Source organism: Podarcis liolepis (genome assembly GCF_965112155.1).
Source record: "Podarcis liolepis genome assembly, chromosome: 8".
Taxonomy (NCBI): domain Eukaryota; kingdom Metazoa; phylum Chordata; class Lepidosauria; order Squamata; family Lacertidae; genus Podarcis; species Podarcis liolepis.
Window position 1 is genome coordinate 80,771,542 of NC_139560.1, and position 25,974 is coordinate 80,797,515.

A 25,974-nucleotide genomic window follows, 5' to 3' on the forward strand; every position below is an offset into this window, starting at 1 on the left:
AGAAGGGAAAATGGGGATTTGGGGGCCCGTTTCAAACTGACTGCACAGTCAGGTTTTAGATTTGGGAAACCCATTCCTTCATCACTTCACATAGTGTTTCTGAAACAAAGCCCACTGGAAATTGATGGGTCCAATTTCACTCCCAGAAATGGAGCCACTTGCAAGTGGAACCGGAGAATCCATCCTGAACTCCAGATGGAATTAAATCTCCTGGCATTCCTAGTTCTAGCAAATCTTGAACACTATGGAATCCATGGCAAACACTTCACTAGGTAGCCAAACTAGATGGTGTGGCAGCCGTCATGTCAAAACACCATGGAAAAAATTCCGGAGTTTTCCCAGCCACACTGCAATGACTGATCTTACAAGCAACCTGTTATGCTACATAATATTTATGCTTGGATAAAACACTACAATAGATCCAACTGTTGCACAGACAGGAATGATTAATTTCCCATTGTTAGTGCCATCAAAAAGTTAATTTGCATCTAATTCAAAAGTGGGCTTCATTCTGCAGGATGTGACTTGACCATAACGAGCTAAAAAATCTTCCTGCATGGAAGACAGACCTATGGCATGTACAATCTGCAGAAACAAAAGGAAATGTAATTGGGGATTGTGAAAGTAATTTATGAGAATTATGAGTTTTCTTTGGACAAGCCGTGATAGGAAATCTGAACATTAAAAATGCAAATACCTTTGAAGCAAAGGATGAAAAGGTAATCCAGAAAGAAATGAGGGAACATTTGCTCATTTCATTTGTTTTAATTAGTTTCCATTTCAAGATGAAAAGGTTGCAGAGGGAAGACGTCCCCAGAATACAAACAGGTGTAATTGCAACATTCTAGCACGCGATCTCATGCCTACAAGGTTTTCTTTTCTTTTTTTTATGGACAACAGCAGTAATTTTCACATGCAACATAATATATATATATATATAGCCATTCTAGTACTATACTCCAAACATCATTGTGCAAGACAATCTCATTTTAATGTAGACATGTTACACGCCACTGCGTAACATAACCTGCTAATCGAGACACTTAAGGAAAGTATTAAAACTGGAAGCACAGATGTAGCCCATTACACAAATTTCCAAAACTGATACACTCTTCAGCAAAGCCTCAATGAAGCAATTTTTTAATGAGTTGATTGCCACAAGTCAACAACAGTTAAAACCATTAATGGGGGGCATGGGGAGGTCAATGCGTGCTATCTTATGTCACTATGGTTTGTAGGGCAAGCACAAACCATGGTTTGTCAACTCAGGTACAATGGTTGCCTGAACCAGGAAGTCACATGGGAGGGCTCAAGCCCAACAGCTAAACCATGGTTTGGCTGTTATGTCAGAACCAACAGAGTGTCTGGTACACAGCCAGAAAGAAGACCATTCTTTTCCTTATACCATATTTTTCACCCTATAGGACGCACTTTTTCCCCTCCAAAAATGAAGGGGAAATGTGTGTGCGTCCTATGGGGCGAATGCAAGCTTTCGCTGAAGCCTGGAGAGCGAGAAGGGTTGGTGCGCACCGACCCCTCTCGCTCTCCAGGCTTCGCGCACCTCTCAGCAAGCAGCGGGAGCCCGGTGCTGGGCTCCCACTGCTTGCGGAGAGTTGCCTGCATGCTGAAGCCTGCCCTCGCTGAGCTCAGCACGTCCAGGCTTCGCGGACCTCTCAGCAAGCAGTGGGAGCCAGCGCTGGGCTCCCACGGCTTGCAGAGAGCTGTCTGTTTGGGGGCTGGGGTCGGGGGAAGCTCGGGCTTCCCCCACCCCAGCCCCGCACCTGGGGGGGGAATAATTTCCCCCCTTTATTTCCCCCCCCAAAAAAAACTAGGTGCGCCTTATGGGACGGTGCGTCCTATAGGGCGAAAAATACGGTACATTGTGATACTGGAAAGCTTGTAAAATACCAACATGGTCATCATTACTCCCTGCTTCTTGGGAAACCTAGTTCTAGGATGAGGCTACCAATGTCCCACTCTGAAGTTTGTGGAAAAACTGTGTCCTGTAGTGGTTAAACAGGTTTAGGGATGAAGAGTTGGTGTGGCTTTAACCTCTCAAGGTTAATAAAGAAAGATGGATGAGATTTTGAAATATGCAAAAGGGAAATGCTTGTGGTGGCCATTCTTCTTCAAACCTTATCAGGTGCAATCCCAGGGTCAAGGCAGCCTTTAGGGCAAGGAATGATCACTCAGCTGTAGATAGTATGCTTTGAATATGTCTTACACACAGAATGTCCCCAATAAAGTCCCATGGCATCTGTTAAAACTCCGAAGCCTGTGGGCACTTTCTGAAGTCCTTTCGCATGCAACTAGGACCAGTTTCTTCACCTCTGAACTTCTTCTATGATGCACAACTTAGTAGAGTGGTGCAGTTTTTCCTAGGCAACGATCGAGACTGCTCAGTCAGGAACAAAGCTGACGACTGGTTTTGTAGTTTATTATATACGACAGTAAACTCACAAGCTATATACAAGTTACTATATACAGACACGAACTTTCTCGCTCTCCAACCACTCCAGGTTACTCCTAACTAGCCAAACAATGCCATAGGCCATGCTGACTATATAAGAGACCTCAGACAATTACCGAGCTGCTACTAGGCCCTCTTATCTCCAGGCAAATTTCTCCCGTGCTCTTGTCTCCCTAGCCTGTAGTCAAAACACTAATTGCTCACTTGCCAAGCTGCACGTAGACTATGAACTCCAAGAGCATCATCAGTTAAAGAACCTCAGGTTGGAGGGATGGGAAAAGGGCCCTGAAGTGCCACCTATCGGTCAAAATGGACAATGGGCATGACTCACGCAGATTCATACATCCATATGCAATGTAAAAAGGTTTTTTAAAAATATATATTAAAAAAAACAGAAATAGTAGGTGGGAAAGCAGAGGAGATGTCTGAGAGAGAAAACATTGCTGAACCATGTTGATTCTGCTTCAAGTATCTCGCTTATTTTACTGGAGTGTTGTTTTAGATAGATAAAACTTTATTCGCATTAGCCAACGCCATAGCAACATAATACAAGCAATATATACAATTAAAAAGACAACAATGGGTAACAATGGGTTGTTTTGTCTGGTCCCCACTGCATCTCAGAAAGCTGTGAAGCCCATCATTCCAATGTTAGAAAATGGGGGGGGGGGGATTACCACAGTAAACAGCAACACAACTCAGTACAAATGATAGTTCCAGAATTGTCAGAGATTCTTTCTCACTTACCTGTTTTTCTGTTAGAATGACTCTCCCTAGAAGCTGGTCTTCTAGACCCTTCATAGTGACAGTAAAATCGATAATGGAGGTACGAGCACTAATCTCGGGGGTATATGCTGGATTCGGGAGTTTGGTGGTAATATAAAGTCTGAAGCCATTCATTACATCCATTTCTTTATCCCCAACTTTTACCTAATTAACAAAAGCAATGATGGGAGTAGAAGAGAATTAGAAGCCCCCCCAAAAAACTTTATTGTAGTACTCTTTCAAGCATTGGATTGTTATTTAGGATACAACACCTAGCTTCTGTTAATCCGCTCCACTTCCCAGTGGGGAGGAGTTGCAGTGGACCGTGTGGCCACCCACTCCCCACCGGGGGCAGGGGACTTTGTCCCCCGTTGCCTGGGGGATCCCGACCACGTCAGAGCCCGGCCAGCCAATCCACTGGCCGGGGGGGTGGCCGGGCCAGTTTAAACCGAGGAGTGAGCCAGAGAACTTCCTCTTTGGCTCACTTCCTCAATCACCCACCCTCTCTCCCTATTTTGCAGGTTAGGCAATGACCTTGCTATGGACGTCAGTTTGTCGCCTTGGTTGTCCGAGGGGCCTGGTAGGAATTTTTCCACTTGGCAAATTGGCACCGGCCACTTGGTTTTCGCCTACCTCGTAGCAATCATCACAACTTTGTTAGGGTTGCAGTTGGGCATTGTTTGACCTTGTGGGGGGGAGGTGTGGCCATCACCTGCCCCTCCATGCTTAAGGGTTTTCCGTTAAAGGAATCCAGGGGTGTTGATCTTGTCCGAAGCCGGGTTGGGGGCTAGGGCCTTGACACGACCCCGACGGGAACACCAGGAGGAGCTTGAGTTGGTTCACATTGACAGGGCTCCCCCTACCGGTGGCTTACCCATGCTGGACTTCCTGCGCAGCGGGCAGGAGTCAGATATAGTCGGGTCCAATCAATGCCTAAGCCAATACCGCTCATGTTCTGTAATTCAATAAAGTTGTGCCCTAAATTTGCCCAATAACATAATATCTGTGTCCTTGTGTGAGTTATTTCCCAACAAGGGGGTGGCTGCGGGGTCTCGACACGCAACTGTTTTACTTTAGTAAAGCAACACTTGGTATTTCAAACAGTTGCCATGTAAGCAATTACACCTTTGTTAATGCAGCAGACAGTAAGTTTCAAGAACATTTTTACTTCCCTCACCTTGTATGTAGAGCCTGTTTTGATGAAGTTTCTTTCCAGTACATTGTCCAAAGCTGGATCCAGTTCTTCGCCAACATCTTCAATTAACAGTGGCCTTCCAAGAGACAGGCTATCCTCCAAGTGGTTTCTAAAATACTTGTGATTCAGAGAGGTGATCTGAAAAGAGAAGCATTCTGATCATCTATTAAGCTGCTTGTTCACCAGGGGGAAAACCAACTCTCTCCTCTGTCCTATGCTCCCCTTGACTGTGTGAGCTATTGTTTCGTGCTGAGCGGGATCATGCACAGTGGTCTGAAGAAGGGAGCCAATGCCACCCCAAGCCCAATTCAAAGTGTTGGTGCTGTCCTTCAAAGCCCTAAACAGCTTCAGACCCATACACCTGAAGGAGCAACTCCACCACCGTCATTCAGCCTGGACACTGAGGTCCAGCTCCGAGGGCCTTCTGGCGGTTCCCTCACTGTGAGAAGCCAAGTTACAGGGAACTAGGCAGAGGGCTTCTCTGTAGTCACGTCCCCCCTGTGGAATGCCCTCCCATCAGATGTCAAGAAAATAAACAACTATACAACCTTTAGAAGACAGCTGAAGACAGGGAAGTTTTTAATGTTTGATGCTATGTTTTTGTATATGCTGGAAACGGCCCAGAGTGCCTGGGGCAACCCAGTCAGATGGGTGTGGTACAATTATTATTATTATTATTATTATTATTATTATTATTATTATTATTATTATGTGAGGCACTCTGCTTCATGCTGTATCTAAGTTATATACAGAAAGGGAGTTGGTCTTCTATCCCAATACTGATTATTTACAAAATGCACCCAAATTCGTTTTTAGTACCCATACGTTCTTTATTAAAATGTTATTTTGGAATATGTGGTGTATGCTACGGGTCGCATTTTCATCACTGCTGACTAGAATGCCTTTACAAATGAGCAGGAATATAAGCAAAATGGAATCTGGTTTACCTGAAGTTCATTCCTGGTTTCCTTGTTTTTAATCCAGATCTTGCCTTGAGTCTGCGGGTCAATCAGCAGAGGATAACGAGCTGCTTTTGTGACTATGATGCCGTTTTGTATAGACAGGTCATCATTTGGCAACCCTTGAAGGTTCCATTCGCTGACCGTGGGGGCATCTATCAACATCTCTGTGAGATTCAGATTGTTTCCAAATGGGATTTTTCTGGTTTTCATTTCTTTTTGCCAACCGGTTAACAACAGATTTCGGAACTCTTGGTTAAAAGGACCGGAATAGGACAGAAAGGCTGTGGCAAGCAGCACATCCCCTAAATTAATATACACAGAGAAAGAGATCACATTTGATAAATGCTGAAGGAGCAATATCAAAGCACTGTTGAGCAAATTGCATGTGCTTGCAGTGAATACAAACACAAATATCTCTAAGAAGCGAGAAGCAAAAAAACCTAAGATTTAATGGGCCTCTCTCACTCAATTTATGTGAATATCTGATCACTGTTCATGCAGAACAGAAAGCACATAAGAGGCATTTGTAATGAGAATAAGCATTATGGCCAGTACAGATGTTATATTCTCATTGCAAACATGCTCTCGGAATACAGAAACAAGACCTAATGTCTTAGAATGTTGGATCCAGAATTTTCATGAGCGGGAAAAAGAGGGGAGCTAGTTTTTGCAGATCCCCCTGGAAAGCTGTTCTGAAAGGTTGAAGGGCCCTCTGAAATACTAGTGTGGGAGGTCAGTGTGCGCTCGTTGCAGTCTCTCAAAGTTGCACTTTTTGAAGCAGTATGAGGACGGAAATACAGGCATCTTTCAAAATTCACACATATCTGAATTTTGCAATGCAATTTCCCAACCAAACAATGGTGACAAAAATACATATGAATGGGGAAAGTGTGTATAAAAATTAAATACATAGGTGAAAATAACATATAAAAATGCATTATATTAGGAAAATCTGCTTGCAAAAATCACAGAATCATTGTAGAGTTGGAAAGGACCTAAGGGTCATCTAGCCCAACCCTCTGCAATACAGGAATCTGAACTGAAGCCTGCATGACAGATGGCCATCCAGCCTCTATTTAAAAACCTCCAAGGAAGCAGAGTCCAGTAATGGGAACATTCATCCAAACAGGGCACAAAAATGTGCTTATTAGGAGAAATTCACACCCAAATGCTGATGAATTTTCATGAGCCCCCACCCACCCCCAGCAAATTGCTGTGAAAATCTGAATTTAATATTTGGAAATATTTGGAAGAACTGAATTTAATATTGGAAAAGTGAGAAATGGAGAACCAAAATTGGCAGGTCTTTCCATCCCTAACTGCCGCCTATGGGAGTGGGTCAACACTGATGAACTGTTGCTCTCCCATTGCTGTCAGTCGCAGCTTATCCAAAGGAAGTATGCCTTCAAAAATTAAAATAAAACAGTGCATTCAGAAAACTGGCTGCATTAGCCTGTTTGTTGCTTTTATTACTGAGTCCTGTGACACCTAAGAGGGCTACGAAATGTATTGTGATGTGATCTTTCATAGGCTCAAGCAAACTTGAACATAAAGGTAGCTTTAGGCAACCAGAGCTCTCATCTATTCAAGGTTACCACAAAGCTCCCAATAGCTTTTAACCAAGGCATTGAAAATGTCCCCAGCTAGACAATAACACAAGTTCTTGCAGTCCGCAGTTGATGAAACATAGCCATTGCGACTGACAATTTTACAGAGGGCTGAAATGTCAGTGCATTCACCGCATGTGGTAGACGTGCAAGATGACAAACGCATACTGGGAAATGATTTATAATGAGTTGGGGTGGGGGGAATGTTTAAAACTACTTTTGTACAAAAATCAAAAGCCTTTTTTATTAGGAATTCTAGGTCCAGAAATACCAAAGGAGCAGAAGAGACTGTTTATGTACTCTGCGACAGTTGCATGGATGCTCCTTGCCCAAAGATGGAAGAAAGATAAAGTACCTACAAGAGAAGATTGGCTGCTAAAGATGATGGGCTACGCCAACATGGCGAAAAGGACTGGGAAGATCAGACATCAAGAAGAGAACAAATTTAATGAAGAATGGGGGGAAATTGTAAGTTACTTAAAAGAACGCTGTAAACAATTAAAGGAGAAGGAGAAGGGGATGACAAAGGACGAGATGGTTGGATAGTGTTCATGAAGCTACCAGCATGAGTTTGACCAAACTGCAGGAGGCAGTGGAAGACAGGAGTGCCTGGTGTGCTCTGGTCCATGGGGTCACAAAGAGTTGGACACGACTAAACGACTAAACAACAACAAACAAACAATTAAAAACAGTGGCAGGATCCTAAAAAAAACACTTACAATGCAGCTAGAACTATGGTGAGAATTAAGTATTAAGGAAATTTGGATAACATTATAAGATGCAGTTGGAAAAGAATAACGATGGAAACCATGGAAGGGTGGAGGGAAGCCCAGGAATTCAGAGATTCCTTTGTGTATATAGGGACATGTGTGTGTGTGTGTGTGTGTGTGTGTGTGTGTGTGTGTGTGCGTGCGCATATAGGGATGCAGGTGGTGCTGTGGTCTAAACCACTGAGCCTCTTGGGCTTGCCAATCAGAAGGTCGGCTGTTCGAATCCCCATGGCGGGGCAAGTTTCCATTGCTCTGTCACAGCTCCTGCCAACCTAGCAGTTCAAAAGCATGGCAGTGCAAGTAGATAAATAGGTACCGCTGCTGTGGGAAGGTAAGCAGCATTTCCATGCATTCTGGTTTCCGTTACGGTGTCCTGTTGTGCCAGAAGTGGTTTAGTCATGCTGGCCACATGACTTGGAAAGCTGTCTGTGGACAAACACTGGTTCCCTCAACCTGAAAGCAAGATGAGCACCACACCCCATAGTCGCCTTTGACAGGACTTAACCGTCCAGGGGTCCTTTACCTTTTTACATTTATGTGTATATGATTATGATTTATTTGTGATGATATTTGTTAATGGCAAAAATGAAGAGTTTTGGATTTGATATCCCGCTTTATCAGGAGTCTCAAAGCGGCTAACAATCTCCTTTCCCTTCCTCACCTACAACAAACACTCTGGGAGGTGAGTGGGGCTGAGAGACTTCAGAGAAGTGTGACTGGCCCAAGGTCACCCAGCAACTGCATGTGGAGGAGTGGGGATGCGAACCTGGTTCACCAGATTATGAGACTACCGCTCTTAACCACTACACCACACTGGCTCTCCATAATGAATAAAAAATATTTCAAAAAGAAGAAGAAAAGAAATGGCAGTGCATTCTCCTTACCCACGAGCCTCTTCGTTTGCGCAGCAAATTCTTTACTTTGATCAGTCCATCTCTCCTTCTCTCCGGCTAGCCCGCTGATAAGACTAGAGGCCGTCTGCATTTTGTGCCTGCAGCGTTCTGCATCCTCGAGCAATGTCTGCCCAAAGCAAATATATTAGCATGCCTAAGTAGAGAAAACAGCTTGACCCAAATTCCATCTGCAACAGTTTTATGGCGCATGGTATTTTGTAGATGATTCGCTTCCCATTTATATAAGCAGCCTATACTGTAGTTCACACACATTTATTTATTACATTTATATATCACCTTGATCTTCCATGGATCTCAAGGTGGGGTACAGAGTTTTCCCCCTCCCCATTTCATTCTCACAACAACCCTGTGAAGCAGGTTAGGCTAAGAGATGGCGAATGGCCCATTGAGCTTCACAGCTGAGTGGAGATTTGAACCCTGCTCTCCCCAGGTCATAGTCCAACACTCTAACCATTACACCACACTGGCTCTTTCTGCATCGGGATTTACTTCCTACAGATACTTGGGATGCAGAATTTAATTGCCATTGGAGTTCTAGCAAAAAAATAAATTTCAGAGTTTCTAGCCACAGTACTTTGAATCCGGACTTCACACAAGGATAGGCCTGGGTGCCCAGATTTATTTATTTAGAGCATTTTTTTTGCACTCTTCAGTCAAATATGCTCTCAGGAGTGCCTCAGATAAAATCTATAAAAACAAGGTGGTATGCCTGGAACCGCAGAAAGAGGGGGAAGGATGTCAAGTTCTGAAATGTCAAAATGACTGTAAAATTAGTGAAATGTATAAAATTAGTGAAATGTATAAACTTGAAAAATATAATAAAAATAAATGCTTGTCTCTGTGAAACGCCTCCCGGGCAGAGTGACGTACCTGTTTCTCTCTCATCGCCTTCTCATACTCAGCCTGCACGATATCTAGCTCAGTTTGTTTGGCGTCCAACTCAGCTTGAGCTTTTTGGAGATCCAACATGGCGGTGGCCAGACGGTTCTCTTGTACTGCCAGGTTAGCCTAGAATACACCCATTCACAGAGAACAACTGCCATAAATTGCTAAGCAGGATTGTATCCCTTACCATATATATATATATATATATATATATATATATATATATATATATATTTATTTATTTATTTATTTATTTATATGAATGAAAAACAGGCGAAGCTCTTTTTTAAAAAAGCATAAAACTGACTGCATGTGGTAAGTGTAGCCATTGATAAATGAATGTTTAATGGAGTGGTAATAAATTTGATGCAGTATTACAGATTACAGTATTAATGATACTGAAAGGCCACGCTGTTTCGAAAAGAGACTGTAAGCAGACCTACACATTTAACAGACTGCAGGAGGCAGATTTTTCATTCTCCCCTTTGGAATAAATGCAACAAACAACTCCTTACGAATCAAAATGCAGCACATCAGGAAGGCTCCATCCAAACCAGGCTTCCTCAAACTCAGCCCCCCAGCTGTTTTGGGACTACAACTCCCATCATGCCTAGCTAACAGGACCAGTGGTCAGGGATGATGGGAATTGTAGTCCCAAAACAGCTGGAGGGCTGAGTTTGGGGGTGCCTGATCCAAACATTCTCTCTGCTGTGCTAGTTTCTACTTTTCGCAAAGAGGGTTTGCTTTAAAAAGTATATATGTAGAGGAACATTTAAAAATGTGCAATCCTTCCCAAAGACCAAGAGCACCCTTGAGCCTCATCCAGAGGCTCCAACTGGTAGAAAATGCTCTGGTGCTCAGAAACTTGCATTACCAGCCCATGTTCAGCATAGTATTAGTAATTTGTAGAAACATAATAATTTGGTCCTGGATACGTCAGGAACTGCCCAGTCCTTTATATCTCTAATTAATCACTGAGGTCTTCAGGAGAGTCTCTGTTTGGTGGTCGTACCCCCATGGTGTAGATGCACAGCTCATATCCACAAGGAGCTGTGTGTGCTCATTACTGTGGGCCCAATCCTGCTGAACTCCCAGTTGAGGTCAGACAGCCCCTCCCCCCCCCCACCCCTTGAACGTCCGGTGCTTACTGATGACTTTTTGTTATTCCAGCAGGCTTTTAAAGTGAATTCTGATTTTATGCTTTAAACTTGTTTTAACCTCCTTGCATCAGGTCTCCTCTGTAGAGACGACTGTGATTAAGAGGTACCGTATTTTTCGCTCTATAGGACCATAGAAGGGGGAGAAGAGGGGGAAAATTTTTTTCTTGTTCTCCCCCTCTAAAACAAGGTGCATTCACCTAAAGCCTCCGGAGCGCAGTGGGAGTTACTGCTGTGCTCCAGAGGCTTCAGGCGGTTACCTTTGAAGCCTGGAGAGTGAAAGGGGTCGCTGCGCACTGACCCCTCTCGCTCTCCAGGCTTCAGTGAAGGCAACCCGAAGCCTCTGGAACATGGCGGGAGTTCCCGCTGGGCTCCAGAGCCTTTGGGTTCCTTTCAACCTGCTCTTTGGGGCTGGCGGGGGGAAGCGCTGCTTTCCCCCACCGCCAGCCCCAAAGAGCAGGTCGGGGAACAGCGCAAAGGCTGTGCGCAGCCTTGCCGCTGCCCCCCAAGCTTGTGGGGCTGGCGTGGGGGGAAGCGCTGCTTTCCCCCACCGCCAGCCTCAAAGATCCCTGAAGCCTTTGGAGCGCAGCGGGACCTCGCACTGCACTCCAAAGGCTTTGGGTTCCTTTCGCTGACCCAAAGCCTTTGGAACGCAGCACGAGTTCCCACTGCACTCCAAAGGCTTCAGGCTTCAGGCTTCAGGGACAGCGCTTGTAGCCTCCACAAGGCAGCAGGGTGAAGGCACCCCGCTGCCCTGCGGAGGCTTTGCGCAGCCATCCTCAAGCTAGAATAGCAAGACGGAGCACTCCATCTCCCTGTTCTGGCTTTGGGGACAGCCTTTGTAGCCTCTGCAGCTAACCCCAAGATAGAACAGCGAGACAGAGTGCTGCGCAGCACTTCGTCTCCCTGTTCTGGCTTTGGGCTTAGCCATGCAGCCTGCATTCGCTCTTTAAGATGCACACACATTTCCCCTTAATTTTTGGAGGGGGGAAGTGCGTCCTATAGAGCAAAAAATACGGTATATGAATTGGGGGTGGGGAGTGGCACAGTTCATTCTGCAACCCTAGAACTCGTGTACATCTAGCCTAAAAGGAAGGAAGGAAGGAAGGAAGGAAGGAAGGAAGGAAGGAAGGAAGGAAGGAAGGGAAAGAAAGAAAGAAAGAAAGAAAGAAAGAAAGAAAGAAAGAAAGAAAGAAAGAAAGAAAGAAAGAAAGAAAGAAAGACTCTCAGAAGATCAGGACAAATAATTAGCTTCTTGCACTTCATGTCCCAAGACCATATGCATCAGGTGATTTGGTTTCACTCCAATTTCAGCTTTGCCCTGTTTATTTGCGCTTACCTTTAAAGGCAGAACTTCCTTGTTGATTGCAAAGAAAGCAGCCATCGCTTTGGTCCATGAGCAAATGCCAGCCACGTTTCCACAAACCCTCCTAGCTGTCTCAATATTGTAGTCTGACATTTCAAAGTAAGGGCTCAAGAGCTCCACCACTTCTTCGTTTATTGTATCTTTTGGAAATTGCTAGAGATATCACGGAAAAGATAGTTTAGCTCCACTGACTCACCCAAAATGAAGTGTACTTTCACCATCCTAAATTAATCTTGAAGCGTGCTCACACTAAGAAAGGCAAACAGTAACAGAGATGCAAACCTTAGGTGACTCTCTATTGACTTTAGAACAGTATCTCAAGGGTCACTAAAGGCTATTTTAAAAGCTGTGCCAAATATGCCTCATTCATCATATCATCATCTTGTGAAACTGTTTTGCTAAATAGGCTCTGTGTAAAAGGTAAAGGGACCCCTGACCATTGGGTCCAGTCGTGGCCGACTTTGGGGTTGCGGCGCTCATCTCGCTTTATTGTCTGAGGGAGCCGGCGTACAGCTTCCGGGTCATGTGGCCAGCATGACTAAGCCGCTTCTAGCGAACCAGAGCAGCACACGGAAACGCCGTTTACCTTCCCGCCGGAGCGGTACCTATTTATCTACCAGCACTTTGACATGCTTTTGAACTGCTAGGTTGGCAGGAGCAGGGACTGAGCAACGGGAGCTCACCCCGTCACGGGGATTCGAACCACCGACCTTCTGATTGGCAAGTCCTAGGCTCTGTGGTTTAACCCACAGTGCCACCTGCGTCCCTCCCCCTGTGTACTTTTTATTTAAATTCTACGTACCGTCAATAACATATCCTCCTTAAGGTCATGCTTTTGTAATTGCTGGGAGGAGAAATCCTAATTTAGCAATCACTAAGTTCATCACTTCTTTTAGTGTGATGTAGACGGTGATTTGAATAATCCTATAAATACCTACGCACAAGAGTGTTGCTACTTCTAAATCAGTCCTAGGTCCTGTTTTTCTCCTGCCAAACCTCCATTGAATTACCCTGTGTGATGCCTTCGTATCTCCTTTCTTCCCTAGCAAGTCCATGCTGTTCTTGTAAACACAGTTTTCCATTTCGGCCAAGTGTCTAATTGGCCTCCTGAATCATCCTAAGGCTGTTTCCTTTTATTGCACTTGCAATACAATTACTCCTGTTCTGCATTGCATCTTAAGTTCTTGAATTTTACACCTTTGTAATCTGAATTTTACACCTTGTTTTATGTCAACGCAAGCTACTATTTCGGTAACATTACTGTCTGCGTTAATAAAACCTGGGCTATTTAATTTTCCACATATACGGTCTTCAGGGGAATTCCAATTTAATAAACCGTGGTCAGTCCTGGAACTGGGGATTGTTTGTTTTCATGAATCTTAATCAGGCCCCTAGTTTTTAACAGTACTTCTGGAGGAATTAATTGGGGGCAAAAATCCTCCGGGCATTTACTGGGAATGCAACAGTCCTTTCACATGAGATTGTGGCATGCTAAAGTGGGCACATATATGCATAAAATTCCATGTCGCTAACACACATACACCTCAGTGCTGAGGGATCTCTATGGTTGGAAACAATCAAGAGCTGAAAGTGTCTTCTGATAGTTCCTTGGCAAGCAGAGCTAGCTGACAGCACAAATCAGCTGATTGGCGGTGACAGTGAGACCCTTTGAAATTGTCCATTTGTAGCTGCCCATTTGTTGGTTCAGTTTGTTTTCGAACAGCATCTACCAATGAACATAGCCAGGCTCAATGTAAAGCACCAATCAGCTGACAGCATGCCCCAACATCATGCAACATCAGGTGATTTACAGATGTGTGGCTCTTTTTTAGACCTGAGAAGCAGGTAAAAATGCTTTAAATAGGTTTGGGAGAAGGTATTCTGCTGAGGGACAGATGGGAAATTCTTTGGGAGGCTAGATTTGTCTTCCAGTTGTCTCAAGGCAAATCTTTAAAAAAATGTAGTATAAACACTGACAACTGGGAAACACTGGCCTGTGAGCGCTCCAGTTGGAGAACAGCCTTTACCAAAGGTGTCATGGGCTTTGAAGATACTCGAACTCAGGACGCAAGGGAGAAACGTGCTAGGAGGAAGGCACACTTGGCAAACCCTCACCATGATCAACTCCAACCCGTAAGCCTATGTCCCCACTGTGGAAGGACATGTGGATCCAGAATTGGCCTCCACAGTCACTTACGGACTCATTGTTAAAACTGTGTTTATGGAAGACAATCTTACTCGGCTACGAGTGATCACCAAAGAAGAAAAAGAAGATATATAGTGTTTGGTCTTCAAAAATTCGCTGAATATGTTTTGTTCTGATGCATCAGGCCCACACGCACTGTCTCTGGTTCTGATCGCATCAAGGCTTTTGACACACCTGCAGGTTCTGTAAGAAGTTCCCTGCTGTCATCAGCTTCAAAGACTCCTGCCAGGAGGGAAAGGTGCAGTTTTTCTCCTGGTCAATTTTGACAGCGTTTACCCTCCTCTGGAACAGCAGCAACACACAATCCATGATGCGCATGATAAGATGAGGTGGTCGACCCAAAGTACGGACAGTGGCAATGTCTGCAGGCTTGATAGTCTGGGGTATTGAAAACAGCACAGAATTAGGAGGTGCAGTTTGACATCTGAACCATCTATCATTGAATCCTCACTGACAGATCTTTTCCTGACAAGTGAAGATTTATCTTCAAGTCTTGTGTAAGGCATCCATTTTATCACAAAGAGCTAACACTTTCCATTTGTCCTGCACTAACCTGCAAAGCAGCCTCAGCCTCTTCTAAGGCAGGCTTGGCGGCCTCTAGTTTTTCCTCAGCGATACCCTTGTCTGCCGAAATGCTGTCGACAATAGCCTGGGCTTTGTCTTTCACTTTCTGTACTTCCCCCTTCACCTTTTCAGCAGCCTGCGCTTTTACAGTGACTTCTTTTAACACCTATTGAGGAAACCAAACGCCAACAGAAAGAAAGCAAACGTAAGAGATCTTTGCTATTACAGTAGAAATGTTTCCTGGGCAAATTATTCAATTTTCTTTAAGGGTCCCCCCCCCCATTTTTCAATAAACAAGCAACAAGATCCCCATGACTCCTCTTTGTAGGGGCCTTTCTTTCCACTAAAGCATGAAAATCAAAGCTGGCCTTACCATATCGGCTTTTTCATTGGCAACCTGCAGCTCTTTCTCTTTGGCTTCCAGCTCTTTGCTCAGAGCAGCTACTGATTCGGAGGCCTCCTTCAGCTTCTCCAGTCCAGTATTCATCCTGTATTTTAACGTACATCAAATAAAAACAAACACAAAAATTCCAGCAGGATCGAAGTCCCCAAAAGGCGCAAGTACCAGGATCTTTCAAACCTGGCTTAGGTGAACTGATCAGAAGTCTCAATCAAATTTCACAGTTCTTGAAAACAAAGTATTTATGATATATCTTTTTTCAACTAATGCATCTGTTAGCAGCTCACCAAGGGGTGGAAGGCAGAGACACAAACCACCTTTCTTTGACAAAGCATGTTCTCCTTAAATGAGAGCACGGGTTGCGGTGGGGTCCGCTGAGACACCCCTCTATTGCTAGGTAGGGTGATAAAATATCACCCTGGCATTTAATTGGTTGGCTGTGTTGCTGGGGGAATTTACTTGTTGCAAATTTGGTGGGAGGGACCGAATGGTTTAAATTCTCAGAACGCAGCTCACTGCATGAGCCGGATCACCCGCCCACCCGCCCTCAGTTTGGAGATTTTGCTTGACCTTGCTATGCCTGTCATGGGGTCGTCTGCCATTGGGGCAGGGGCCTGGTAGGAATTTTGTCCATCTGGCCGATTGGCTGGGCCATTTGGTTTTTGCCTACTGCGTAGCAAATTGTTACAACTTGTAAGGTTGGCGGTTAGGCATTGGTTATCAATTGGTTGGAGGAGGGGTAAGGATTGGCTGTGCCTGCCCCTCCAATGCTGCTGCGGACGGGAATTCCGTTAAAGGAATCCAGGGGCTTGCCACGATTTCGTCCAAATCCCTGGAGAGGGGCTAGGGCCGGCAAGGCCCAGGAAGCATACGGGTGAGCGCTGAGGGCCTATGACTCAGCTCCTTTGCTCTCCAATATTGTTTTCCCTTACTGGCATTCGACGGAGTTCGGATGTCAGTTCTGTCCCCAGGCGGGGGTGACAGATAGTCTTAACCAATGCCTAAGCAACCACTCAGAGCTATGTATTTTAATAAAGTTGTGGCCAAAATTATGCCAAAAACCTTAAACAAAAATTATGTGTGAGTTGTGAGTTATTTGAGGGGTGGCTTGTGGACCTTGACATGCAATGTATGGCATTACTCACCAATTCAGCCCCATCGCCGCTAACACACATTAACACTGCAACATATAGCAACTGTGGCCGAATGTAACTATTATTGACATTTACAATATTTCATCTCGAAGACACCCAGAGCAATGCACAGTCAGTCAAACCATGTACACTCTTAGGTACATTTCACCTGACTCTCTGGTTTGGCCCCGAATGTGAGAATTCAGAGTAGTCCAACGAGAAGTCATACTGAGAATACTGGCTAACGTGTAAAAATATTTAGAGAAGAATAAATGAAGGGGGAAATATCGAAGCAAACTCTTCACCTGTTGGCCAACGTTTGCACTTCAGCGTGCTTCTCCTTGTATATCGCTTTATACCCCTGAATAAAAGACAGATAAGATTTGGGGGTCACGTGTGTAGACCGGCGGTATCTCTGGAAGTAGTCAACACACTTCTCGGCAACTCCATCCTGGAAGGAGCCCATGCACTGCACCATCTCACTTTTGATCTCGTCGGTGCAGTCAACTTCGTAGGAGGACAAGAAATGTTCAGACACTGGAAGGGGAAAGGAAAAGAATTTCCTTTGTTTATGTACAGAAGAAACCTCAGAGATGTGGAACGTTTTTGAGCCACATTCACTTCCAGGCAGACATTTAGGGTCGGATGCTCACAAGGAAAGGGACCAAAGGCAAAAACAAAGGTTAACGTTACCTTTCGACTGTAGGCCAGCTTGTAAAGGCACTCTCATTCCCCTCTGAATCCCCCATCTTGACAAGCAAGAAGCATTATCAGAGTTCACGAAAACATTTCAGGCACCCAAAAAATGCTCAGAGTGAGAAAACAGTGGGGAGTGGCCTGGAGAAAGTTCAAAGGACCAAGTGTAGATGAAGAAGATGATGATGAAGAAGAAGAAAAAGAAGAGGAGGAGGAGTTTGGATTTGATATCCCGCTTTATCACTACCCTAAGGAGTCTCAAAGCAGCTAACAATCTCCTTTCCCTTCCTCCCCCACAACAAACACTCTGTGAGGTGAGTGAGACTGAGAGACTTCAGAGAAGTGTGACTAGCCCAAGGTCACCCAGCAGCTGCATGTGGAGGAGCGGGGACGTGAACCCGGTTCACCAGATTATAAGTCCACTGCTCTTAACCACTATACCACACTGACTCTCCTACCCCTGATTTATAGGTTTAATGCTACAGAGAAATTACCTCAGGGGCTTCCCCCTTAATTTCACTTCAGCCACCATTGAGCTCGCTCCAGAAATGAACTGTGAAGAAGACATGGATAACCAAGCCAACTCCTCCTCTTCCTCCAACCTGGTTAATCCTGAAAGTTATCCTAGATTGATCCCTTGCATCCCTACTCTCTTGGATCTCTCCTCTCCTTGTCAACTGTCATTCCCGGCCTCATGAGAGCTGGGCCCAACATGCAAGCCTCTGTTTCCTCACAAGGCATACTTTTGCTCAGGCACTACAATGCGTTTCTGATTTCCCACCAGCAGTAATTCACGGATACGATATACGTGCAATTTTGCAACATCAATAATTTTAAGCCAATGACAGCCATGCCACTCCAAATAACTGAACAGTGTGCCCACAGAAATCACAATTTTTAATTGCTGCACTTGTTTGGGCAATGCTTGCTTGTTGCAGATTTTCAATTTTATAAGTTCTTATTTCTGGCTTTTTAAAATGTGCATGTCACAGGCCTCTCTGGTTATCCTCCCAGAAGTGAAATCATCTTAGCGCTTATCTCTTTTCACTGCTGGGTAATCCTCTTTTTGTAATTATTGGGTAGTTATGCTGGTATTCTTGTCTTGATGGGATTAGGAATCCCTGTGCCGAGAGAACAGGTAAGTGGGATTCGTTATTTCTGGCATTTGCATTTGCGTGGACAGGCAGAGTCCCCAGATCCTGCACGGTCCCCCCGTCATGTGAATAACGACTCAACACAACGTGCTATGGGATTAAATTGGCCACAATTTTATTAAATTTCAAATGTGGGTAGACCTTGGCTCAGGCATTGGGCGTTCTCCCTCCCCAGTCCCCAGCCGGGGACCTAGGGAGCATCAGGGTTATCCAGTGGGGGGGGGATGGGCCGGCTCTGGAGAACATATGTTCAAGCAGAGATGGCCACCCCCGTAACGCCGCCGCCGCAGGAGAGGGCAATGATGACCTTTCGGTGTACGGCCAAAGCCTCCCTTCAGAAAACCCCTTTAACGGGGAACCCTGGTATCGCCGCTGCAAGAGGAAGATGGACAAAAGGATTCCGCCCAAGGCCTGATACCGCCAAAGTTGTGACGTTTTGCTACGGGAAAGGCGAAACCTGCCAATGCAGGGAAATTCCTTTCCGGCCCTTTAACAGCGACCTTAACGTAGCAGCGCCCGCATACCTGTGAAGAAAAGTTAACCTGCAAAATAAGACCTTAACTGAGGGTGGGTAGGGTGGGAGAAGCTCTGGAGCCAAGTGAGGATTCCTAGGTAAGATCCTCCCTCTATTGTGTGGGCAGGTAATCCCTCCCCTACCTGGCCTGGTCTCCTTGGCAACGCTTCCCCCAGGTGGGATTGGACAACTGACTGAGGTAGGTGGAGACCTCCAGGTATCCCACCTGAGGGAAGGCAAAGCCAAGCCTATGCTGTTGGGGCCGCTCCAGATCTAGGGGCTGCACACGTCCACGCAAAGGGCGCCCCCCATTTTAAGCGGGGAGCGGTCATTCTCATATCAAGGCACTTCTTTTAAGAAAGAAACTAAAATGTGCAATAGGTTTTATAAATGCTCTCTCATTCACTAATATGCAGACTGCCCTCTCACATTTTAATAAATAATATATATTATTTATTTATTTATTTATACATACATACATACATACCCCACCCATCTGGCTGGGTTTCCCCAGCCACTAAGGGCAGCTTCCAGCAAAATATTAAAATACTATAAGTCATCAAATATTAAAAGCTTCCTTAAACAGGGCTGACTTCAGGTGTCTTCTAAAAGTCATCTGACTAAAAGTCATTATTTCCTTGACGCCTGATGGGAGGGAGCTCCACAGGGCAGGCGCCACTACTGAGAATGCCCTCTGCCAGGTTCCCTGTAACCTTGCTTCTCACAGTGAGGGAACTGCCAGAAGGCCCTCGGAGCTGGACCTAAGTGTCTGGGCTGAATGATGGGGGTGGAGACACTCCTTCAGGTTTACTGGGCTGAGGCCATTTAGGGCAGGGGTCAGCAACTGTTTTCAGCCCTGGGCCGGTCCACCGTCCCTCAGACCATGTGGTGGGCTGGACTATATTTTATTTGGGGGGGGTGAACGATTTCCTATGCCCCACAAATAACCCAGAGATGCATTTTAAATAAAAGGACACATTCTACTCATGTAAAAACACGCTGATTCCCAGACTGTCTGCAGGCCGGACTGAGAAGGCAATTGGGCTGCATCCGGCCCCCAGGCCTTAGGTTGCCTACCCCTGATTTAGGGCTTTAAATCACACTTTGAATTGTGCCAAGAAACCTACTGGGATACTTAAATAAAATATTAAAGGCAGCAGTTTATGCAGGATTACTTAGAGGATTCTTAGAAAAGGTGTTTTAAGGACACATTGAATCATCCCAAACATTTCCAGAACCTAGTGAGCTATGTAAAAATATCAACTTTTAAATATATTGTTCAGATGGGTTTGAGGACAAATGCTGACATAATCAACTTTTTATATGCAGTGAGAGAAGTTCCTTGGTATCCTATCAAATTTTGGCACGATTTTTCAAAAATGATGCCACCAAGGAGGTTCCAACCTCATTTCCAGGAGGAGAACCAGATCCAAAGTGAGTTCAATTTGCTACAGGCACAATCCTTCTACTGCTGAAGTCATTAGGTAAAGGTAAAGGGACCCCTGACCATTAGGTCCAGTCATAGCCGACTCTGGGGTTGCGGCGCTCATCTTGCTTTACAGGCCAAGGGAGCCGGCGTACAGCTTCCGGGTCATGTGGCCAGCATGACTAAGCCGCTTCTGGCGAATCAGAGCAGCACACGGAAACGTCATTTACCTTCCTGCCGGAGTGGTACCTATTTATCTACTTGCACTTTGAGGTGCTTTCGAACTGCTAGGTTGGCAGGAGCAGGGACTGAGCAACGGGAGCTCACCCCATCATGGGGATTCGAACCGCCGACCTTCTGATCGGCAAGTCCTAGGCTCTGTGGTTTAACCCACAGCGCCACCCGCGTCCCGCTGAAGTCATTACCTATCATCTATTGCAGAGATGGCAAACCTGCAGCCCTCTGGACATTTTGAACTATAGCTCCTATCATCCCTGACCATTGGCCATGCTTTCTGGGGCTGACGGGAGTTGGACTACAACATTGGGAGTTTACTCATCCTCTGATCCATTGCATCTGATCTACAGCAAATCGGCTACAACAACATAGTTCATTAATACTCACCTGCAACCAGAGCGTCTTTCGGCCAGCGGCTGAACCAGTCTATAGTGCAACCAGAAATCAGCGCAGGGAACTTCAGAGCTCGGTTCCGGAATTTTTCACCCACTGGTGAAAAGCAAAGAACTACGTGCAGGTTCTGACGCACGCGAGTCATGAAATAATCATACAAGTTCTCGTTGGTCGGAGGCCGGCGTGGGTGCTCCTTCTTCATAACAGGTATGAGATCACCAATGATTTCATCTATTTCATCACGGGCAAACAAGTTGGAAACCTTTAGGTGAAAATATATATTTTTAATACTGGTGTATTTCAATTACAGCCAACTACAGTGGTGCCCCGCAAGACGAATGCCTCGCAAGATGGAAAACCCGCTAGACAAAAGAGTTTTCCGTTTTGGAGGTGCTTCGCAAAACGAATTTCCTATGGGCTTGCTTCGCAAGACGACAATGTCTTGCGAGTTCCTGCTGGTTCCCCCCCCCTTTTTCTAAGCCGCTAAGCCGCTTATCAGCTGATCCGATCAGCAGATAAGCCGCTAAAAGCTGCTAATAGCGCTAATAGCGCTAATCCGCTAATCCGTCAATGGGCTTGCTTCGCAAAACGAAAAAACCGCTAGACGGAGAGAATCACAGAACAGATTCTTTTCGTCTTGCGAGGCACCACTGTACTAGAAGATTATGGAACTTTCAGCTCATTATGCATCTGATTTTTAACTGATCAGTAATTAATTCATATATTGCCAAAAAAAATCAACAGAGGTAGCTTTCTGAGATACTGGAGACAGAGTACTAATGGTTCGAATGCCACCTTTAATTTTATTTTTCACTTGCTGTTATTTCAACACACTAACAGATCAGCTGGTTAGATCATGGTGCTGATAATGTCAAGGTTGCAGGTCCCTATACGTGACAGCTGCACATTCCTGCATTTCAGAGGCTTGGACTAGATGATTCTAAGAGTCCCTTTCCAACTCTACAGTTCTAGGATTCTAAGAACCAAAATATCATCAACAAACAAATGTGTGTGTCCCACCAATTAGGATTTGCTCCCACTGATTAAAACTGCATCCCCCTAATTAACTGCCTAAAGCTTTACAGCTTTGCACTTTTACTCAGAAGTAGGTACCATTGTGCTCAGCGGAGATGATTTCCTCGTATGTGTACATATGAAAGCTTCTTAATGGGTTAATCTGCCATCTTGCCCTAACTTTAAGCAAAGCATCTAATCCCACTATCATTCGGAAGCATTCCCTCTGCAAGTCCCATTCTTGGCTGTTTGGTCACCAAGGGCAGAAGGAAGGAGCAACTAACGAAAAAGCAGCAGGGGTGTGTGGATTTGGGGAAGAATATCGTACTCCCTAGCTGGAATTAAGATTGCTGGAAGAAATATCAACAACATCAGATATGCAGATGACACAACCTTGATGGCAGAAAGTGAGGAGGAATTAAAGAACCTTTTAATAAGGGTGAAAGAGGAGAGCGCAAAATATGGTTTGAAGCTCAACATCAAAAAAACTAAGATCATGGCCACTGGTCCCATCACCTCCTGGCAAACAGAAGGGGAAGAAATGGAGGCAGTGAGAGATTTTACTTTCTTGGGCTCCATGGTCGCTGCAGATGGTGACAGCAGCCACGAAATTAAAAGACGCCTGCTTCTTGGGAGAAGGGCAATGACAGGCCTAGACAGCATCTTGAGAAGTAGAGACGTCACCTTGCCAACAAAGGTCCGTATACTTAAAGCCATGGTTTTCCCAGTAGTGATGTATGGAAGTGAGAGCTGGACCATAAAGAAGGCTGATCGCCGAAGAATTGATGCTTTTGAATTATGGTGCTGGAGGAGACTCTTGAGAGTCCCATGGACTGCAAGAAGATGAAACCTATCCATTCTGAAGGAAATCAGCCCTGAGTGCTCACTGAAAGGACAGACCCTGAAGCTGAGGCTCCAATTCTTTGGCCACCTCATGAGAAGAGAAGACTCCCTGGAAAAGACCCTGATGTTGGGAAAGATGGAGGGCACAAGGAGAAGGAGACGTCAGAGGACGAGATGGTTGGATAGTGTTCTTGAAGCTACCAGAATGAGTTTGAGTAAACTGCAGGAGGCAGTGGAAAACAGGAGTGCCTGGCATGCTCCGGTTCATGGGGTCACGAAGAGTCGGACACGACTAAACGACTAAACAACAACAACAACATTGTACCTCTCCGGAAGACAGGACATTGTTCATGTACTCCAAGAAAGCCTCGTCTTTTATCTCATTATCTGTAAAGATGAAGCTGATGCCTTTTCCTTGCTGTCCAGCAGTCCTATACAGATGCTTCAAATCTTCCATTAGGTTGGATGTGTTATAAGACCTTTGGAAAGGGAAAAAACAAGGGCATTGGTAAGTGAAGCTCCCTGGCTGTGCCAATGGAAAAATCCATGCAAGGAGAGGAGCATCCCAGCAAACATGGCTTTTTTTTTGGCCAAGTTTATTCTTCTTTTATTGGCTGTTATTTTTTGAGCTACACAATACAATCCTATGCCTCTTCACTCAGAAGTACGGTAAGTGCCATTCAGCTCAGTTGAATCTCTTCCTTGGTAAGAATGTGCAGAATCCCAAGTGTGCAGAACAGGCCAAGTGTGTAAAGCTGTGATTTCACAAGTTAAATGTGCATGACTTGTGAGTCAACTGGATTTTCTGTTCCACATCATCACCTGTCAAAAACTAGGTTAGTCATCTTGCTGTCTGCTGCGGACAGTTGAGGGGGAAAGAAGGAATTTGCTTCGCTGGAAACCTTTGTCATACGAGCAGGCCTCATGCATGCATACCTCGGTAAACCTTTAGATTCATTAAGAAACATCACAAACCTTTGTTAGAAAAAAGTGGTATAAAATCTCTCTCTCTCTCTCTCTCTCTCTCTCTCTCTCTCTCTCTCTCTCTCAATGTGGGGGGGGGTAGGACTTTCTGAGAAAAGGGGTTGGGGCACCTGTCATTTTTCAGATTGATGAACATGAGCCCAGTACATTTCCAACCACAATTCAAAATGTTGTGCTGACCTTTAAAGCCCTAAACGGCCTCAGCCCAGTATACCTGAAGGAGCGTCTCCACCCCCATTGTTCTGCCCGGACACTGAGGTCCAGCACTGAGGGCCTTCTGGTGGTTCCCACACTGCGAGAAGCCAAGTTACAGGGAACCAGGCAGAGGGCCTTCTCGGTAGTGGCACCCGCCCTGTGGAACGCCCTCCCACCAGATGTCAGAGAGAAAAATAACTACCAAACTTTTAGAAGACATCTGAAGGCAGCCCTGTTTAGGGAAGCTTTTAATGTTTAATAGGTTATTGTATTTTAGTGTTTTGCTGGAAGCCACCCAGAGTGGCTGGGGAAACCCAGCCAGATGGGCAGGGTATAAATAAATAAATAATAATAATAATAATAATAATAATAATAACAACAATAATAATAATAACAATAATAACAATAATAACAATTATTATTATTATTATTATTATTATTATTATTATTATTATTATTATTATATTCTTCTCAGAGTTCTTGTTCTTCCAGAAAGATGTTTTAAACATGAGAACTAGCACACAAAGAGTTTTCTTCCCAACTAGTAATTGGTTGTGTATCCTTGTTTTGATTTTTACAAGTTAAAACTTTAGTTGATATCCTGAACAGGCATGGCATCTTTCTTCGCATCAAACTTTTTTCTTTCTTTCTTTTTAAAAAAGGAAGATCTGATCAAGACCTATGCCAGGGAGAACAAGTTCTGTATGAGCCAAATGCATGCTCTTTCATTCTAAATGTTCAAACCACGATTTTGTTCGACAGCCTACCTTGTTAGTGTGATCTGGAACATATCGTAGCCAGCTATGAATGATGCCAGCTTAGTCAAGCTCTGCTTTCCAGACCCTCCAACTCCGACAAGCAGAGCATTTCCACGAGGAGTGCGAATGACTCGAGAGATCTGCAATACACCACAACATTGATGGTGAGGTACATAGTTCTAATCACAAGGTACTAATCAGGCTCCGGCGATGGTTTTAGAAGACATCTGAAGGTGGCCCTGTTTAGGGAAGCTTTTAATGTTTAATAGATTATTGTATTTTAATATTCTGTTGGAAGCCGCCCAGAGTGGCTGGGGAAACCCAGCCAGATGGGCGGGGTATAAATAATATATTATTATTATTATTATTATTATTATTATTATTATTATTATTATTATTATTATTATTATCCTGCAATTGCAGATCCCAGAGGCCTTGCCTTGACCCATAAACCTAATCTCCAGAGCTGTTCAATACATTTTGCCGCCCGAGGCAAAGTACAAGACGGCTCCCCTTCCAGGTGATCGACTACATGGAATTGGCAGAAATGACTGGCAGAATCTGAGACCAGGGAGAAGAGTTGGTGAAAGAAGACTGGAAGAAATTTAAAGACTATTTACAGAAATATTGTAAAATTAATGAATGTTAGAAGGATGTTGGATAGAAACTAAGGGGTTTCCAGCTGTAATGCTTTAGGAGATACGGGGGGGAAAAGGTTTACAAATGGGTAAAAGCTTAATGGTAAGGATTTGCTGAACTAACAAATTGAAGAGGAACACAAAGAAGGGAGGTATGAGGAGGTCTGGGGAAATAAGCGTAAGGAAGATATGTTATGGAAAATTATTTGTTTAACTGTTTTTATGTTGTATTTTGTATTTTTGTATTTTTCATTTTCATTGTTATATTTTTAAAAACTTTAATAAATATCTTTGGGGGGGGGAGACGGCTCCCCTTCTATTTCATGAATGGACTGGCAGCTGAATTTCAAATTAACACTGGCAATGGGACAGTGTCTTCCATACCTAAGGGCAGCAGACTAGCTTAGATATCATACAGCTCTGCCTTCAGTAAGTTTCTACCACCCACCCTCTCACTGCTGGCTCTACAGACTTCCCCCAACCTGGTGTCCTCCAGATGTTTTGGGCTACAACTTCCATCAACCTTGACCATTGGCCACACTGGCTAGGGGGAAATGGGACCTGTAGTAAAAAAAGTCAAAAACATCTGGAAGCCGTGGAGGATGACCTACACCATTTAAATATGGAACTCTAAGGGCTTAATCTAAGGGACGTGGGTGGCGCTGTGGGTTAAACCACAGAGCCTAGGGCTTGCCAATCAGAAGGTCGGCAGTTCAAATCCCCGCGAC

General features: G+C 44.7%; 1 protein-coding gene and 1 long non-coding RNA gene across 5 annotated transcripts in view; one reads left to right on the forward strand and one right to left on the reverse strand.

The window, feature by feature from the left end:
- The window catches only part of DNAH5 (dynein axonemal heavy chain 5), a 183,438-nt gene that overhangs the window by 34,312 nt on the left and 123,152 nt on the right, over positions 1-25,974 (reverse strand). For all 4 annotated transcript variants that reach the window (XM_083518904.1, XM_083518905.1, XM_083518907.1 and 1 more), the window contains 13 exons: positions 24,618-24,748; positions 22,997-23,150; positions 20,809-21,076; positions 16,700-16,931; positions 15,235-15,349; positions 14,851-15,027; positions 14,472-14,675; positions 12,065-12,244; positions 9,554-9,691; positions 8,654-8,789; positions 5,378-5,694; positions 4,413-4,568; positions 3,218-3,400 (listed from right to left, as the gene is read on the reverse strand). In XM_083518904.1, coding sequence (XP_083375030.1) covers positions 3,218-3,400; positions 4,413-4,568; positions 5,378-5,694; positions 8,654-8,789; positions 9,554-9,691; positions 12,065-12,244; positions 14,472-14,675; positions 14,851-15,027; positions 15,235-15,349; positions 16,700-16,931; positions 20,809-21,076; positions 22,997-23,150; positions 24,618-24,748 — 2,391 coding nt within the window. The remainder of the gene's footprint in view (positions 1-3,217; positions 3,401-4,412; positions 4,569-5,377; positions 5,695-8,653; positions 8,790-9,553; positions 9,692-12,064; positions 12,245-14,471; positions 14,676-14,850; positions 15,028-15,234; positions 15,350-16,699; positions 16,932-20,808; positions 21,077-22,996; positions 23,151-24,617; positions 24,749-25,974) is intronic.
- On the forward strand, positions 5,477-24,688 carry LOC310714488. Its single transcript, XR_014529832.1, has 3 exons — positions 5,477-5,558; positions 7,250-7,467; positions 24,613-24,688. It is a non-coding gene; the product is annotated as an uncharacterized lncRNA (long non-coding RNA).